The sequence below is a fragment of the Esox lucius genome, chromosome 11, assembly GCF_011004845.1.
Source record: "Esox lucius isolate fEsoLuc1 chromosome 11, fEsoLuc1.pri, whole genome shotgun sequence".
In the NCBI taxonomy this organism is placed as follows: domain Eukaryota; kingdom Metazoa; phylum Chordata; class Actinopteri; order Esociformes; family Esocidae; genus Esox; species Esox lucius.
The window spans coordinates 48,173,919-48,191,486 of record NC_047579.1 but is presented as its reverse complement, the minus strand read 5'-3'; the positions used below and the strand labels follow the sequence as shown (position 1 = coordinate 48,191,486).

Here is a 17,568-nt window from a genome sequence, read left to right as displayed (position 1 = left end):
AACTGATCCACTTAAATCAGTCTGGCTTCATCCCCAACAGGAATCTGTTAAGCAATAATGTGCTCTCTGAGGTCACCTCACAGCATTTGCTACACTAGAGCCGTTGCCGTGAGCGATCAGCTACTGAGGCACTCCTTTGAAATCAGCGGGTGCTGCTGTACTGTGACACGTCCAATGACAGTGTCTAAGCTTCAAGAATTGCCATGGTCCAATTCCTGATCACTGACGTGCACATTCATTCTGTCTTGTGAGTGGAAATAAAATAAAAAATGGAATAAGGAAAAGCACTGATTTTGGTGGGTTTCTGGAATTGCGAGCAGAATATCACATTGACACAATGCTAATGGCAAGACAACTTGACGGCTTAAGTTAGATGTCTTGATGCTGACAAGTCGCACACATTTAACCTATATAGAAGGACAAAACAGGGTTGCGCCCTTTCACCTCTCCTCCGGCCTTCAAGCCACTCACCAAAGCAATGAGGTCAGTTGTAATACATGGTTATAATAATAAGCAAACTCCATGTAAATAGTCTTCATACACAAATTACATTGATGAGACAATTTGAACAGCCCTATGACAAGCCCTGCCCACTGTCATTGTGGCAAACAGGATTGGAAACCGGACTGCAACAACACAGCTACTGTGACGCAGCGACTTCTCATAGGTAGCTAATTCTCGTACTTCTCGTGCTGGTTTTCCTAGGGGCAAACGAGTGTCGACAAACCAAACACTCCAGTCGCTGCCCTGCTATCACACATTTTCACGGTCAGCCTCATTTTCACCCCAAACGAGTCTGACCGACACGCCGGCTAATGGACAATCACCCAGCTGGAGTGGTTCTCTCAGCCAGGGCCGGTAGACATTCATTGCAATCCCTTCATGTCTGGTCATGTCACACAGGATGAAGAAGACAGGACCTCAGCTGCCATCAAGTACTTCCCCTGTTCATGCACAGCACTATAATTAATACTTTCCCACTGCCTGTAGGCCCGTTGCCAAGAGAACAGCGTACCTATTGTTACTTAAGAGGTAATTCTTCTCCGCGCCACCAGGGGTCCTCCTAACCTACACATCACACACAGCGGAAGACTTGCACCGCATGCTGTCTTCCCACGGAAGGTATGATTGAGACATACAGTAGGCCTTTGACAGTCACCAGGCTTTTCATACTCCAACAGTGCAAGCAGTTCACCGTCCTATCCATCTCAACAGTCCTATCCATCTTGGTTCAGGTGAAACTGCTAAATTCTGCTTGGGTTTTCTTTTTTGAGCGGCATCACTTTTTGAAATTGGTGTGCAAAAAGGAGTTAGTAAAGCATAATTAGTGGACAAGCAGATACAATTGTGAAGGAGCATAAATGAAAAACGTGTTGGATGCTGAATAATCAGTAACGGGAAGAATACCAACCTGGATTAGTGTGCGGGAAAGTGGTTTTGTTGTGTTTATAAGTAAATTAATATCAATCCAGGATTGACACCTGAAACATGATTGATGTAGTGGTATTAGTGTTCTGTTGTGCTTCTTGTATGACCTCATTAATCATTAAACCAGGGCATTAAGCTACTTTACAATGCATTGTTTTTGATTGGTTTGTGGTATATTGTGTTTGTTAGTCATTCTTCTGCCCTGCTAGAGATGCCAATCTGTGGTTGCTAAAAATACTAATAAATTTGACTCACACACACTTCATGTTCACAGACAAAAGAAACACCATGTCTGTTAACCCACATCCCACACTGTCACAGATATTTACTCCAGGACTCCTCTTTGTATTGGAGCAGTGAATCGCTTTATTGAGTTTAAGACAATTAAAACACTTTTTTTTTTTTTTAAAAAGGAAAAAAAGAAAAAAATAGGATGTCACAACATTACAATGAGAGTAATAAAAAAGGGCTTTTTTTTTAATTTACACAAAACCTGAAATAAAACAGTAATGAGACTCGACCTTCCCTTTAAGATCCTTGCTGCAATTGCACTGTTCCCACAAGGTGGCGCTGTGCACAATGCAATTCAGGGAACCCATGAGGTGGCGCTGTGCACAATGCAATTCAGGGAACCCATGAGGTGGCGCTGTGCACAATGCAATTCAGGGAACCCATGAGGTGGCGCTGTGCACAATGCAATTCATGAAAAAAGGGATAATTCAAAGGGACAGCTATTTTCATCAATAATAGTCACAGTAATAGATTGCTCAAATATCGTGTATTGAACGTGTACACATACCGGTATATGCACTTATATACACGTGAGTAGCAATTAGTATAAACAAATTTTGTATTGTCGCAACAGGAAAGCATTCGAAAGAACACAAGAAAATAAGGAATGTGCTTTGATCAATTCAAAACGTCTGCATTAGTTATGACCAGAATAGAGAAAAAGAATATATTCAAAATATAAGGTAAGAGACAGTCACATATTTAAACATCTGACCACAGAAAGTGGAGATTGAAACACCAGCGCAGTGGAAGGACACAATGTAAGAGACACACTCCTCTTTCCAAAGTCAAAAAAATATACAATTACTCTTTGAACCTCGATGATCATAGGTCACTACATATACACAACGTATGAAATATCAATAAATATACATTATTTACTGAATAGCAAAATAGTGTGGCGGCAACAATAAAGCTATCTTCAATGGTGGACGAGTTGAGACCATTTACACAGATTGGACAGCTTCCAGTATCTGTTTGGAAAGAGAAGGAAAAGACTGCAAGGACCTATCTGCATGGTCACCACTTGTAATAGCTGTTGTGTCCAAGGCAAGACAAAAACATTCCTCTATTCTTAGTAGCCTCTCTATCGGTGTGAGTGTTTTCTTTTTGTTGCCCCGCTACCATAGCCATAAAAAATAAAAAGCCCTGACCTCGTAAACACACATCCGTCTCAAACCAACGTGGTTGAAAGGTACAGAGTCTGTTCGATCAAAAAAAATAGGGTCACTCTTTCGTTCATCTCCCCCATAGGACAGCCCAGTAAGCGTTCTGTATACCTTACAAGATGAAGATACAAAACTGTGCACAACATCTCAATGGTGAGTGATCTACATCAAAACATTACAAAACTAGGTCACAGTAGTCCCATATACTGTAAGCCAAGCCCGCCCCCCCCACACCACGCCCCCAACACACGCCCCCAACACACACACACGCACACACGCACACACACACGCACACACGTAAAGGAAGTAGGAGTCTCTGTGTATATTACATATGTGAGTACAATGGCATCCATTCACATGTGAAGAAAATAATGTTTAAATTCTTGCCCTGGTGACATGGCGGTCATATGACACCATGATTAGAGTTCGGTCAAATGGCAAATGCCTGTTCTGTTTTGTGACATCAGGCACATGTGTTCCACCTGGGAAGAAGTACCGCTGGCAACCACCACAGAAAACACTGACAACCGACGGCAGTCAGCAAGACCCTGGGAGGTTCAGTACCAGTCAAACACTGAAGACATCAAAACGGTGAAATAACATACGGAATCACGTAGGAACCAAAAAAAAGGTGTGAAGAAAAATAAAATCGATTTCATATTGTAGATTCTTCAAAGTAGAATGTCATCTTTGTCATCTTGTTGACAGCTTTGTATTATCTCAACCAGGCTTCAGAGGTAGTCATCTGAAATTCATTTCAATAAACAGGTACGCATTTGGGGATTTTCTTTCCTTAATGTGCCCATCAGTTGTGTTATAGAGGGTTGGTATACAGAAGACATATGTACTGTAGTAGTCCATATTATGGCAACAGCTCAAACAAGCAAACAAAAATGACAGTAAAGGTCAATAATTACTTTATTACATGAAGGTCAGTCAATCTGGAAGGTTTCTTCAAGTGCAGTCGTGGGGGCGTTTTGTTGGTGACACTATGTTTTATATAGAATTCAAGGCACACTCATCAAGAATGACTACAACAGCATTCTGCAGCAAAATGCCATCCCAACTGGTTTGCGCTTAGTGGGACTATCATTTGTTTTTCAACAGGACAATGAGCCAAAAGACAACTCCAGGCTGTACAAGGGACTGTTTGACCAAGAAGTAGACTGCATCAAATGACACAGCCTCCACCATTACCGTACCTCAACCCAATAGAGGTGGTTTGGGATGTGTTGGACAGCAAGGTGAAGGAAAAACAGCCAGCAAGTACTCAGAAGATGTGGGAACGCCTTCAAGACTGTAGGTGACTAACTCATTAAGCTGGCTGAGAGACTCATTAAGCTGGCAGAGATTGTGCAAAGCTGTCATCAAGGCAAACGGTGGCTGCTTTGAGTAATCAAAAATATAATTGTATTTAGATTTTTGTTGACACTACATGATTCCGTATGTCTTCCTTCATGGTGTTGATGTCTTTACTATTATTTTACTATTTAAAAATTAAGAAATACCCTTGAATGAATAGGTGTGTATAAACCTTTGACTGGTACTGTACATAACACTGACTGCCTGTATGAATGTAAAGGGGTAGTTCAATGACAAAGTCAAATTTAATACGTTTTCAACATGAGTCCAAGTCCAACACTCTATGCAAGGTAGATACAGCTATATGCTTGAATTCCAAAATGAGAAATGTACAATGGTGAAATCCAATGGTTTCCATCCTTCTCATTCATCCAGAATTTCTCCATTCAGCTTGATCCTCAGTCATCCAATGACATATCCTTCATATAGCGCGAAAACCTTAAATACACTTTGATTTGGAATTGAACTGGGCTAGCCCTTTGTGTTTTATGTGAGGAAAGGTTATTAGTGAGGGTGCTTGGTGTAAAATACCCCTTTAATATTCCTGAAAACCTCATCACTGTATAGCTATGACAATATGTTGATAAATAAGTTCAATATACAACTGTGGGAAAGTTCCAACAGTGCCTTGTGCTGGCAAATGGACAGATACAGAAACAAAGACATGATTTGTGGGAAGACCTCTAAAGAAATAGCCTATTCCTTAATGATTGTGTTTGACCTTGATAACTATGGGACAGACGCGATGCAGAAAACGCTGTCAATAGTGTGGTGTATTGCTTGAAATAAAACACAAAGATCAATGTAGACAATCGCTCTTTGTCTTGAGTATGCTGGTTACGGGCGATTTCAGATTCCACACAGATATATTTGATTAGGATTAATTCCTTAACCTTGATTATAACGGATAATGTATGAACTCCCACTGGAAAAATAAACCTTTTCAAAAGACCTAGTATTTTATTTTGATTTTTTTCAGTCATGTAGGCATCAAGTGACAGCACTTGATGCTTACATCACTTGATGAAAACCCACCAGCAACTGGCACAAATAATGTGAAAGGGTTTGTCAGCTGACCGGTAGACAACAGTTTTAGGGGTTGGGGTATTGCAGTGTAAACATCTAAAGAGGGGCTTGCTCATCGTTATTTACCAAATGAGATCCACCTCCATATCGCTAAATTGACATTTCCGTTTTGTCTCTTTTTTATGAAAAAAAGAAATCCCAATACCACTTAGAAAACAGACAAACCATTGATTAGGAAAACAGAAATACAATGTGCTTTAACATTAAATGTTTTTTTTTTACATTTCTCAAATATATTCACATCCAATTTGATTGGATTAACACTTAATCATTATTCGTATATATCTATTTTATATATATATATTTTTTTTTTACAAAATAAAAGGTTTGTTTAAAAAAAGTGACCAAGTTCAGATCTCCTGAAATAAATTGCAAAACAAGAGTTTGTTATTGAAACATCTCTGGATGAGCGGCTACCCAGAGCTGTACATGACCAAGTCTTTAGTGACAGAAAGAAAACACAAATATTGTCATTGTGGAGTTCAAATTTCCTCACAATCATACTGTCAGCTGCGTATGTACTGCCAGGGATCGATAAAGGACGCCAAGATACGAATACGTTGTTAAGGCCACACTGACCTTTGACTTAAGTATTACACAAACCCAGAAAGAAAAAGGGGGAAAAGAGAGAGGACATAAGAGAAGAATCTAAGCTCTGCTCTTTCTGCGGCCATGGCTAAAAACGGTGCATTCTCTGGAGGAAATTAAGGCATTTAAAAAAAAAACAACAACAACAACAAAAAAAACAAGCAAACAAATACACAAACAAAACAGACATGAGAGTAACAAGTGTGTGGATTTGTCTTTCTTTTTCGTGTTATGCTAAGTGGTGGTGGCGTGGTTAGTGTTATTTGGGATATTTAATATAAAAGGCACCAATTTCTTCTAAAGACTTCCTCCTTCAGTCCAACGACTGCCGCAAGAATCCTCACAGTCTCCGCAGCAAACGTAACTCAAACTGATGCAGGAACAGGTTTCTAATCCGTACATCCTCCTCCAACCCCTTCCTCGTCCAAACCGTGGGCTTCCCTTGCATCAGGCGGTGAGTTTGAGTGTTGGTACGCAAGTGTGTTTGTGTGTCTTCGTGATAGTCCAAACAAAGTCAAGGGTAAAAACCCCCCTCAAAATTCACGCCGTCCTTTACAAAGTGGAGGGAGCTGAGGTTTCCAGAAGAAAAAAAGAAATGGGTGAATTGGAGAATTGTAAGTCCCTCTTGGCAGGCTCCAAAGCTCGACCTCCACTTGCAAGCACAGCTGATATCGGATAGACATTGAAAGGAATATATGTGTATATAGCACACATATAAAGCCACATATATGCTTATACATATATCACATTAATACGTTTGTGTGCTTCTTTAAACAGATAACTGAACAGACACATACCAAATAACACAGGAAATAGGAACAGAGGTACACATGCTCTGAAAGGAAGAGCGTAATTCATTGATACAACCCCATAGTTGTTCCTCTCTGGGGAACTTAGTGTATATTATAATGCATGGGAGTTTGAGTGTATTTGTGGCTGTTTTCTGATTGTTGGATTTTTCAGTCCAAATCTTCCTGAAAAGAATAAAGTAGCACAAGAAATGCACAAAGCCTCTCGGCCCCAAGCCAAAGCGCCGTCCTGAATCCACAACTTTTGCTTTCTATGTCCAGGAATACAAAAAATGAAATTTGAAATCAAAAATCAAAAGACACAGGATCCTCAAAAGGTCCTGCCTCTTCCTGCTTCTCCACCAATCATGCACATCCACTGCTTCCCCTTTAAGGTCAGTTGTGCCTCATCCGTGTCCCCTCTCACACATTTGAACACACTCACCTCAGTGTGGCAGAGTTCAGGTGGGGATAGCATAAGCTCATCAGTCCTCCTAAAAAGATAGAGGGAGGCGCGACTAAGGAGAGCTGCAAAAAGGAGTGGATGCTGTGACAGGAGAAGGCTAGTGCACAAGGATGTAGAGACCAAGGTGAGAACGCTTTCCATCTTCTCCTATAAGACAGGCTCCTCTTCCATTGGCTCTTCGGTAGACCTGTAGGCGAGATGTAGGCATCAGCCTCTCGGTCAAAACACCCCGCCCCCGAATTCCAATGAACACTTCTTAATGAACTTCCATTCCACGCGAAGTCTCTCCAAACACAACGTACTGGCATGGTGAAGGTGCTTACCTGTTGGTCTCGGTGGAGGCGGCGGAGGCGGCGGCCTGCTCGGTATCCACAGTGAGCGACGCCATGGCGGTGACTGTGTCGGCCTCATCCTTCTCTCTACGCTGGGCGTCCATCAGGGACAGGCCGACGGTGGGAGCCAGCCTTTGGAGAGAGCTCCAGTGTTTACCTGGAGGGGGCGATGACAGACACTTACCGGCATGCTGTTTGAGCACAAATAAGCAGTAATCATTTTGATTAACTCACTCTGTATCTCAATGACCCTCTCCAAAGAGGAAGCAGCTTTGGGACAGGGCTTCTGTTGGAGGACCGCCAGAGGCAGAGGCTCCAGCTAACAGAAAAGGAAGGGGGGGGGGGGGGGGGGGCATGTTTTAACTTCCTAAGAATTTCCACTCTGATAAGTACAGTCGATTTCTTCAAAATTACATGCGGGCACCTTTATGTACTTGCTGGAATCAATGTGATATAGTGTGTGACATCACGCCACTCCCTTCTACTTCTATAATGATGACATACCTCGTCACCGAGCAGGGCTGCCACACAAGACTCGGAGGCGTCACAGATGGCCGTGAGGTCATGACCTCCTTCCAGGGCCAGGACTACGCGTCCCCCAGCCAGTTTCATCAGCTGTTTGGTGAGGTGGCCAAAACCTGAGCAAGGTTCAGAAATGGATCCTGGTTATAATGGTTTAAGAAAAACATGGGTTGATGTGAATAGGTCTGCATGGGGACTCTACTTCGGTGCTGGTTTTTTTAAAGGCCCCATTTGACAGGAAATAATTGAGATGCTTGATAGTTTCTCCTGTCAGAAATAATGAGTCTACTTAATGATAATGATAATAATAATAATATTAATAATAATAATACATTTCCTTTACTTTGGACACACGTCCGAAACCTTTTACTTCAGAAACAAAATTGTGCAACACCCAGTGCCGCCCTGTGAAAAGGTCGTTCTGACGTAAACCTGCTTGCGTGTTTTGGATTATGGTCCCTTCCGCGTTACCCAGCTGTGCTTTAGGTCACGGGATGGATGCTTTGAGATCGGACATACGTGATTCGGTCAATAGAACATTCCAATATCACATACATAGGGTCACCACAACAGCCTGCGTCAGCCCGCAGGGAACTCAGGGTCACTAATACGTCGAGGTGAAGGACAGGTTGTAGGCCTTGGATGCATCTGGTGCACAACAGGAGTGGTATTACCCAGTGAAGACAATCTAATAGGCTGTGTCTAATACTGCTAGTGGTAATAGTTCCGTCATTCCTCCAGCAGGGGGCGGTAGTGGTAATAGTTCCGTCATTCCTCCAGCAGGGGGTGGTAGTGGTAATAGTTCCGTCATTCCTCCAGCAGGGGGCGGTAGTGGTAATAGTTCCGTCATTCCTCCAGCAGGGGGCGGTAGTGGTAATAGTTCCGTCATTCCTCCAGCAGGGGGCGGTAGTGTTAAGCACAAACAGCTGAAGGACCCTCACATAGAAGTGAACGCTAAAAAGAACAGTTGGCAGAAACCCTGTCGGACGCCTCAAGACACAATGATGTTTGTAGACTTACATTTAGCGGTGACACTGTATCCTCCCAGAGGAGACTGGTGACCCTCCACAGCGTCGAACCCAGCAGACACTAGGACCACGTCAGGGGAGAACTCATTGGCTATGGGCATCACCACTGTCCTGTACGGGAGGGAAGACGGGAAAGCGCCATGTCACTAAAGTTTCCAGATCATTCGCGCGGACTGGATAGAGCTGAGCGTGCCGATTAGCATGACAGGCCTGTGCCGTTACGGCAGCCGGTTTCAGCCGGCGGTCACCAGAATTGCCTTCACCTGAAGGCGGTCAGGTACTCCACGTCGCCCATGGGCGGTTCCACGCCTCCCGTCCATGCAATGTTTGCGTTGAAGCCAACACCGGGTCCAGCCCCCACCTCCTCAGGAGCCCCGCTGCCAGGGAAGAAGTTTCCGTCGTCGTAGCGATGCAGGGACACGTAAAGCACGTTGGGGTTGTTGTAAAAGGCCTGCTGTGTCCCGTTACCATGGTGAATATCCTAGAGGGGGGGGGGGGGGGGGGATTGGCGACGGCGTGAATAACAGCACCGACCATCGCTGATCACATAACGGACCGGGTCTCCACGGACGACCACTCACCCAGTCCACTATCAGGATCTTGCCCACTCCCAGCTTCTGCTGGAGCAGCTTGGCTGTGATGGCCACGGAGTTGAAGAAACAGAAACCCCTGCAGCAGGAGACAGGCGTCAAACGGAATCAACAGGAAAAAGCCTATTGCTGAACGCCACCAGCCAGTGGGCTTGTTATATGTTAAACCCCCCCCACCCGTGGGTTTCAACCGACTCACATGGCAGTGGACTCCTCGGCGTGATGTCCCGGGGGGCGCACCACGGCGAAACCGTTCTGACACGGTGAGAAGAGACAGAGACGTGAGAAAATGTGCAGAAAGCGTGCCGACCAATCGGCGGAAACAAGGAAGCGAGCGCTTATTGATTAGGCCGCCAATGAGTCAACCCTCGACGGAGATCCACAAAGGGTTATTCCCACGATTATTAGATGTGAGTAAATGATCTCCAATGGAGGCGAGAACGTTGCCCCGGGGAAACCTATCAATGACAGGGTTAATAACATCACAGCACGCCCCGTTACCTTCAATTCACCCGCGGCCACTTTAAAGGCCAGCTCGATGACGCAGCCAACAGCCATTCGGACAGCGCCCGAGGAGTGCATCTCGTTCCACACGGTGTCACTGTCCACCTGCGGACGGGCAAAAACGGCACACGTCTACTTTCACCACCGTCAACATCAGTACCGCGGAAACGCGGAGCTCTGCCGCACCAAAGCGCGGCTGAATATCCCACAATTAAACTGAGCCACGCTTTTCTATTACGGTGTCATTTCAAAATCTGTACATCCATCAGAGATGCATTTGGCAATGATCAAACAAAGGCTGGATGTGAAGATACAATGGATGAGTCAACTTGGATTATTTAAAGCGTTGGATGTATGGACGAGGTTAATGGACGAGCGGATACTCATCCGTGAATGGATGACTCACCCCAATACCTCCACAGGGCAACACGGCATACATCTTCTGACTGATTGGTCCTGAAGGTGCCAATGGGGACAGGAAGTAATGGTTAGGTAGTCATTACAACATGCCAAATTAAGTCCATTTTCTAGATTTTGTTGCTACACACGTTTTTTAATCCAACCTTACAGGTCCCCCCCCCCTACTGATTTATACAACTTCTAGTCTGTTTTTCAAAGCAGGACATTTAAAGCACAGCCATGTTAAGTGCGTTTGTATTTGTAGCGCTGTCAGAAAGTATAGCGGAAAATGTGTAAAAAGGCTATTTACAAATTTCGGGTAGAATTAGGCTTAAGGTTACGGGTTACAGTTAGGTAGGTAAGGGAAAGATTTTGATGTGAATCAACTGTTGGTTCCCTAAAAGTCCATAGGTAGAGCACTACCAGGCTGCAGGCGTGTGTGCGTGCGTGTGACGGCTCTAAGTTGCTGCAGTGCTGTCTCTCAGCCGATGTTGTCATCCCCCCCACCACCCCCACCCCCCACCTCTCCTACGAGACCCAGCTCGGCTGTGAGTCACCAGACGTGGGTGGAAGGGCGTCTGGGGCCCTTTCCTTTCGGGCCAGCGGGCCTAAAAATACCCCACTACGCCCGTCAGGGGAGCTAAGCCTTCAGAAAGAAAAAACAAAAAACACCTGCCTGAGTGTGAGTGTGTGGGTGGATGAAGGGAAGAGGGGTACTCGCTGCTTCCAAGATGCTCAGGGCAAACAGTCTACTCAACCATTGGAGTGAATAGGCCAGAGAAGCACATGCACCAGCATAAATAGAAATACATTTAAGACACGAAGAGGGGAGGTTAAATAAGCACCTAGGAGCTTCTTGCTGTCTAGTTTCTGCCTGTTGAGAGGACTGGTGCCGTATAAGAGAGCATGGTACTCCGAATGGACCGTCTGGATCTCGTCCAACGTGGCCTTTCTTCCTCGGATCCTCTGTGCACGGGAAGACATTACACACATTTCACCCAGGGTTATTTGTACAGCAAGCGGCTGAAATACCAAGAGAGGAACTTGAACTCGTGACAGACAACGACTCGCACTCCTGCACCGGTCCGGATTTACCGAACCAGATTACCCGTTCTCCAGAACACCAGGGTGCCCCTCACCTCACAGCGGCCCAGCAGGCCGGTCTCCTGCAGGCGGGACCACACGCTCTGGATGCGGCCGGCGTGCTCCGGGTGGATGTGGGTGTTGCCACACATGCACTGGTGCTTCAGCATGAATGTGTCGTATACCAGCCCTAAAAGGGGTCGGAGAGGATGGAGGGAGACCAAGGGTGAGGCAGATGTAGTCGCGGGAGGGCCGAGGGAGAAGGGGTTCGGACAGGGAGGGAGACAGGAAGAGAGATGGAAATGAGGTGATGGCGCGAGCGAGGGGGAAACAGATAAGGGAGGGGAATACGATGCAACATTTCATGGTTGGGTAGGAACAACGCTCTCTGAACAAAACCTCTCTGACTCCTCCCTCAGAACAAACCCGTGACCACGTAAGTGCGTTGCCCAGCAGGTCAGAGCGTCTTTTAAAATGTTACGGCGGATGGAAACGTTAATGATTCCAAGGTGGAGCCCGGCTTCATCTCATCCTGCCATCCAGGTCTCATCAGACGCACCCCAGAGCCTCTCCGCTATTGGGTCTTTTCTGCTGAAATAATTGCACTCCGGCAGGAGGGCCGGCCTCTGCTCTTATTAGACTCAGCACTTAGTCAACACAGCCTTATCTTGCTGGGAAGTGTGTATCCTCTGACATTCTCTAAAGCCAAGGACTTTGTGTCAGTGTTTGGAAGTAAAATCGGGATCCATTTCTCAAATATTTATCAGTTGGAAAAACGACTTAAAACACAACGTGGTAAATAAAGATCAGGAGACTTCATTAGATAGGATTTCCGTTCTATTTGGCGCGATCGTCTTACATTGTGTCATCCGTACAAAAAAAATCATTAATAATAATAATAATAATAATAATAACAAATGTACCGGTAGTGAAGAGGTGCTTGATGGGGAAATCGCCAACGGGAGTCCCTTTGAGGCTGGCAGTGGCAGGTGAGGACTGGGCCCTTCCCAGAGGTCTGTGGGGCAAGCCCGAGAGGGACAAGGACGCATGGAACACATTGAGCTGCTGCAGGGGATGCTGGTCCGAAAACTGGGGGGGGGGACCAGAAGGAGAGAGAGTTTTGAATGCTGTCCGAACTCCAGTGAATGAGAACGGACTTGGAACCTCACGCTGAACACAGAACCAAGCCCTATATCAACGGAAGCTCTAGTCTTCAGTGTTTACTGTGTTCACATTTTTAGAAATGTTCCAGATGTTGTCATTATCCAGAGTGACAGAGTGAAGCACCTTGCAATAGGTTTTCCCTTTGTCGGATCATGGATTCAAACTAATTCTGCGCTGATTTAATGATTAAATGAACCATTGAATGTAGAATCGTGATTCTTTCTTTCACAATAATGTATCAATACTGTGATCTCCAGTCGATATTGTGACAGCACAGAGGAATGCACTCACATCTGAGCTGTTTCTGGATAACAACCTTGACACTCAGAAGTAATTCATACGTATCCGTTTTTTCAGTGTCTAGTTTCCATGTCGTTTTAATTTAATAATAATAATAATAATACAGAGCTTAAAGTTGATCTATGCAACAATTTAGCATAGCTTAAGTTTTGAAAATTACACATTGCCACCCTTAAGTTATTTTAATTTCTCTTTTATTTATTCAAATAATTACATGAAGTTCCTTGAGGTTTCGCTAAGAATGTACTTTTCAGAATAATACACTGCTAAAGTCTTTGTGTTGACTGGTTAAACTGACCTGAAGGTCAATCCTTAATATTATTATTTTTTTATTAGGGGATGCTAACAGGGATTAGCTAACGATGGTCCTTTGAAGTATACAGCCTAATATTATTTGAGGTTTTCTTTAGCACTTCTGTAAGTATCTTGATTCAGTAATAATATTGTGATGAATCGTGATGTATTAAATCGTAGCATGTGTATCATGATATACAGCTCTACAAAAAATTAAGAGACCACTGCAAATCTATCAGTTTTACTATTCATAGGTATGTGTTGAGTAAAATGAACAGTTTTCTTTTATTCTATAAACTACTGACAACATTACTCCCAAATTCCAAATAAAAATATTGTCATTTAGAATATTTATTTTTAGAAAATAACAACTGGTCAGAATAACCAAAAAAGATGCATTGCTTTCAGACCTCAAACAATGCAAAGAAAACTAATTCATATTCATTTTTCAACAACAAAATACTAATGTTTTAATTTCAGAAATCAATATTTGGTGGAATAACCCTGATTTTTGATTACAGGTTTTCAAATTCCAGAGGTTTTCAATGGGGTTCAGGCCTGGAGATTGGGCTGGCCATGACAGGGTCTTGATCTGTTGGTCCTCCATTCACACCTTGATTGACCTGGCTGTGTGGCATGGAGCATTGTCCTGCTGGAAAAAACTATTCTCAGAGTTGGGGAACATTGTCAGAGCAGAAGGAAGCAGGTGTTCTTCCAGGATAACCTTATACTTGGCTTGATTCATGCATCCTTCACAAGACAAATCTGTATGATTCCAGCCTTGCTGAAGCATCCCCAGATCATCACCGATCCCCCCAAATTTAACAGTGGGAGCAAGACACTGTTGCTTGTAGTCCTCTCCAGGTCTCCGTCTAACCATTAGACGACGAGGTGTTGGGCAAAGCTGAAAATTTCAGAGAAGATAACCCTTACTCCATTCCTCTACAGTCTAATCCTTATGGTCTTTTGCAAACTTCAGCCTGGCTCTTCTTTGCTTCTCATTGATGAAGTTATTTTTTCTAGCTTTGCATGACTTCAGCCCTGCCCCTAGGAGCCTGTTTCGAACCGTCCTCGTCGTGCACTTCACCCCAGCTGCTGTTTGCCATTCTATATGTAGGTCACTTGATGTCATCCTACATTCAAATGAGTTAGAAAGTCGTTTTCACACCTCTGCCAGTCTGTAGGTTTGTGGTTCCCAATGTCTGTTGCTTGTCTACCGTAATTGATATTTTCAGCAACCTGACGCTCACTGTATCCCTCTGCCAGTAAAGCCAGAATTGAACCCTTCTTTTCCTCACTTTTCCAAACTTTTATTTTCAACTTTTGTCATGCTGAATAGTTATTTTATTCAAATTTCCTTTGAGGTCCTACTTGCACTGTTTTGCCATCTAGTTGGTCCTAATGCAAGAGGATAGAAATGACCACAGCAGTGGTTTTTATACGTTTCCTTGTTAAATTAGATTTGGTTCAGGTAATCACCTAATCAGTACCTCATTAAGTAAAATGAGGTGTGCCTGTGTTGGAATTTAACAGACACTGGAATGGAATGGCTGCCATACATGTAGAGATGCTGATTTAAGAAAAATTAGGAGTGGTCTCTTAATATTTTCCAGAGCTGGATATCGTTTCGCAATGTACTTGCCAATACCCACCCCTAATTCAAACCAGTGACGCTAAACGCTAACCACTACCCACATCGAACCCTGTAGCAGAAGAAGCTACAGTTCACAATGAATGCAAACTGAAGAAGCCACTTCAGGCCAATGGAAAGAGGAGGCAAATAGATGGAGCTAAATTAAGCCTGTTATAGACTAAACACGGGCCCTGGTAGAAACCCAATGGCAAACAAGCATCCAGTACAAGCCTCAAAAGGCAGGGCAAGACACGGGCCGGGCCATTCCTAGCCAAAAGACCACTCTGACCAATCCCCAGCTGTAAACACTGTGGCTGAGCTAGCGGGGTTCTGCTTTCTGTCAATGGTGGAAACACTTCCAGACAGGAGCTGTGTGAGCTCTAGGAAAAAACAGCAACTGCAAACACATGTGACAGTGGCTCCTTCTTACAGAGGTCAAACGGCATGGTTCAGGGTTTTTTACGAAACGTATATTTTCTAACTGTGCACGGCTTGTTCTAAGACATTGGGATGGGAGGCTGAGTTCACAACCACGCACGCACGTATGCGTGCATGCATGCACATGCGCACGCACACACCTGGCTGGCAAGACATGCTAAGGCAAGGCAGATTCCTTTTGCATCACTCTGTCTGCTCTGCTCTCGCTCTGTTCCAATACATTCTCTCTTTTGTATTCCCTCTGTTTTCAGTCACTCTTTCCTCTCCTCATCCCCTCTCTCAGATCCATTTGTATTCAAGGCACCACATAGAGCAGAGTCAGAAGAAAAAAAGGTTTAGCGGGGGAGGTGGTGTGTGTGTGTGTGTGTGTGTGTGTGTGTGTACGTGTGTGGTGACTGTGTGTTGGGGCGGGGGTACTTTGGCGTCTCTGACTCGAATGCCAAAATATGTTTGTGAGGATGTTGTCTTCTGCCAAATGAATGCATACACCCCCCCCCCCCCCCGCCCCCCAGTGGCGTAACACCTCCACCCCACCCCGACCCGGCCCTGCTGAAGTGACCAAGCTCCCTGGTGACCGGTGATTGGGTGTAAAGTGCAGAGGAGAAAGGGGGGAGAATGGGGGGAGAAACACAGGCAGTGGGGGAGAGAGAAGGGGATGATTCACCAAGGAGAGATGAGTCACAGATGAGCCCATTCACTGAAATGAGAAAAAGCAGCGAGGGAGGGAGGGAGGGAGAGAGAGAGAGTGTGTGTGTGTGTGTGTCTCTGGGTGTGTGTGTGTCTCTGGGTGTGTGTGTGCTGAGAGGGAGAAGACACCGCCTGAATTCTGATGCTTTTCTCTCCTCTGATATTTTTCTCAATGGTGTGTAGGAGTAGGATGGCTTTTTTATCATCGCCTTGCTGCATTTGGCCTTCTTCCCTCCTACGCACAACAGCAAGCACACTGAAATCTGATTTTTTTTTCTACCAACGTGACCACAATACAAGCCCATTCTGTTCCCTGTCTTTTATGTTACAGTGATGACCATCATTTAGGGCCAAATACATCACAATGCTACAAAGCCCAGTCCGGATGTTGACTGTGTCATACTGTGTCACACAAAAAGTGTCTGTGTCGTAAAAGAGAATCAGCCACTGATTAGACTACAAAGACGTAATCAGAGTACAGTAGCTCTCCATCTCATACTACCAGCTACACCCACATCTGATCCATCTTAATCACCTGCTGAAACGATTCTGGTTTGAGACAGTTAAAATAAACCACTTGTATACTGCATAACTCTCAACACTCTCCATTGGAGACCCTCATCGGCCGCTGGCGATTCACTCCGGAGAGCTTGTTACTTATTTTGTTTCAACTAAGTGTTGACTGATGACTAATGGGTGGGTGAGAAAGGGAAAGGTTAGGGCTTCCTCTCCTGTGTAGGGAGCGATGATGATGATGATGATGATGATGATGAGGCCATATGGTGCAGCCACTCATGCCTCCAAGAGGGGAGACATTTTTCTAAATCAGTTCTAAGCTATATAGAAAAGATCCTAATGACTGACCTTTTGTAGCACCTTTGTAAAAATCTCCTTTAATCAAACTTTGGGTTTAAGGAATTTCCGCTACCCAGGGTCAACTGAAAACACTGTCTAATGAGTTTGGGCGACCCAGGGTCCGTGCGTATCTGGGCGTATTGGTCGCCTATTATCTTTCACATGGCTACAGTAAAAAGTGGGAAAAATAACAACATAGTCACTGTTACTGATCCTTTGCTATGGATTTCTGCAATCTAATCCCCTCCCTGAAGTCACTGCCTGTTATAGAGGAATCAACTGTATCGGGTAAAATGATTGATCAGGTCACTGACTAAATTTACTTGCATACCAATATAGTATTTTTATTCAGAAATCTGAAGTAATACATTTGAACTGACCCATTCAAACAGCTTATCCTGTTTAGATCTTAGGAGGGGGGGGTACAATGATCTTAGGATACTGTGGTGTGTAAACATCTGGTCCTGTTTATGAGGCTCATCAAGGTTTGTGTAATACTCAGTTTTCTTGGTGATTGTTAAACAAAACACCATGTTGCTTACTGGCATGTTAACATTAATC

General features: G+C 44.4%; 1 protein-coding gene across 7 annotated transcripts in view; it reads right to left on the bottom strand.

The window, feature by feature from the left end:
• Positions 1 to 1,770: 1,770 nt before the first annotated feature.
• The window catches only part of hdac5 (histone deacetylase 5), an 84,976-nt gene continuing 69,178 nt past the window's right edge, over positions 1,771 to 17,568 (bottom strand). For all 7 annotated transcript variants that reach the window (XM_034295082.1, XM_034295081.1, XM_034295083.1 and 4 more), the window contains 13 exons: positions 12,560 to 12,725; positions 11,693 to 11,826; positions 11,399 to 11,519; positions 10,561 to 10,610; positions 10,152 to 10,259; positions 9,850 to 9,905; positions 9,642 to 9,729; positions 9,324 to 9,541; positions 9,053 to 9,171; positions 8,015 to 8,148; positions 7,745 to 7,829; positions 7,502 to 7,667; positions 1,771 to 7,365 (listed from right to left, as the gene is read on the bottom strand). In XM_034295082.1, coding sequence (XP_034150973.1) covers positions 7,326 to 7,365; positions 7,502 to 7,667; positions 7,745 to 7,829; positions 8,015 to 8,148; positions 9,053 to 9,171; positions 9,324 to 9,541; positions 9,642 to 9,729; positions 9,850 to 9,905; positions 10,152 to 10,259; positions 10,561 to 10,610; positions 11,399 to 11,519; positions 11,693 to 11,826; positions 12,560 to 12,725 — 1,485 coding nt within the window. In that variant the 3' untranslated portion in view covers positions 1,771 to 7,325. The remainder of the gene's footprint in view (positions 7,366 to 7,501; positions 7,668 to 7,744; positions 7,830 to 8,014; positions 8,149 to 9,052; positions 9,172 to 9,323; positions 9,542 to 9,641; positions 9,730 to 9,849; positions 9,906 to 10,151; positions 10,260 to 10,560; positions 10,611 to 11,398; positions 11,520 to 11,692; positions 11,827 to 12,559; positions 12,726 to 17,568) is intronic.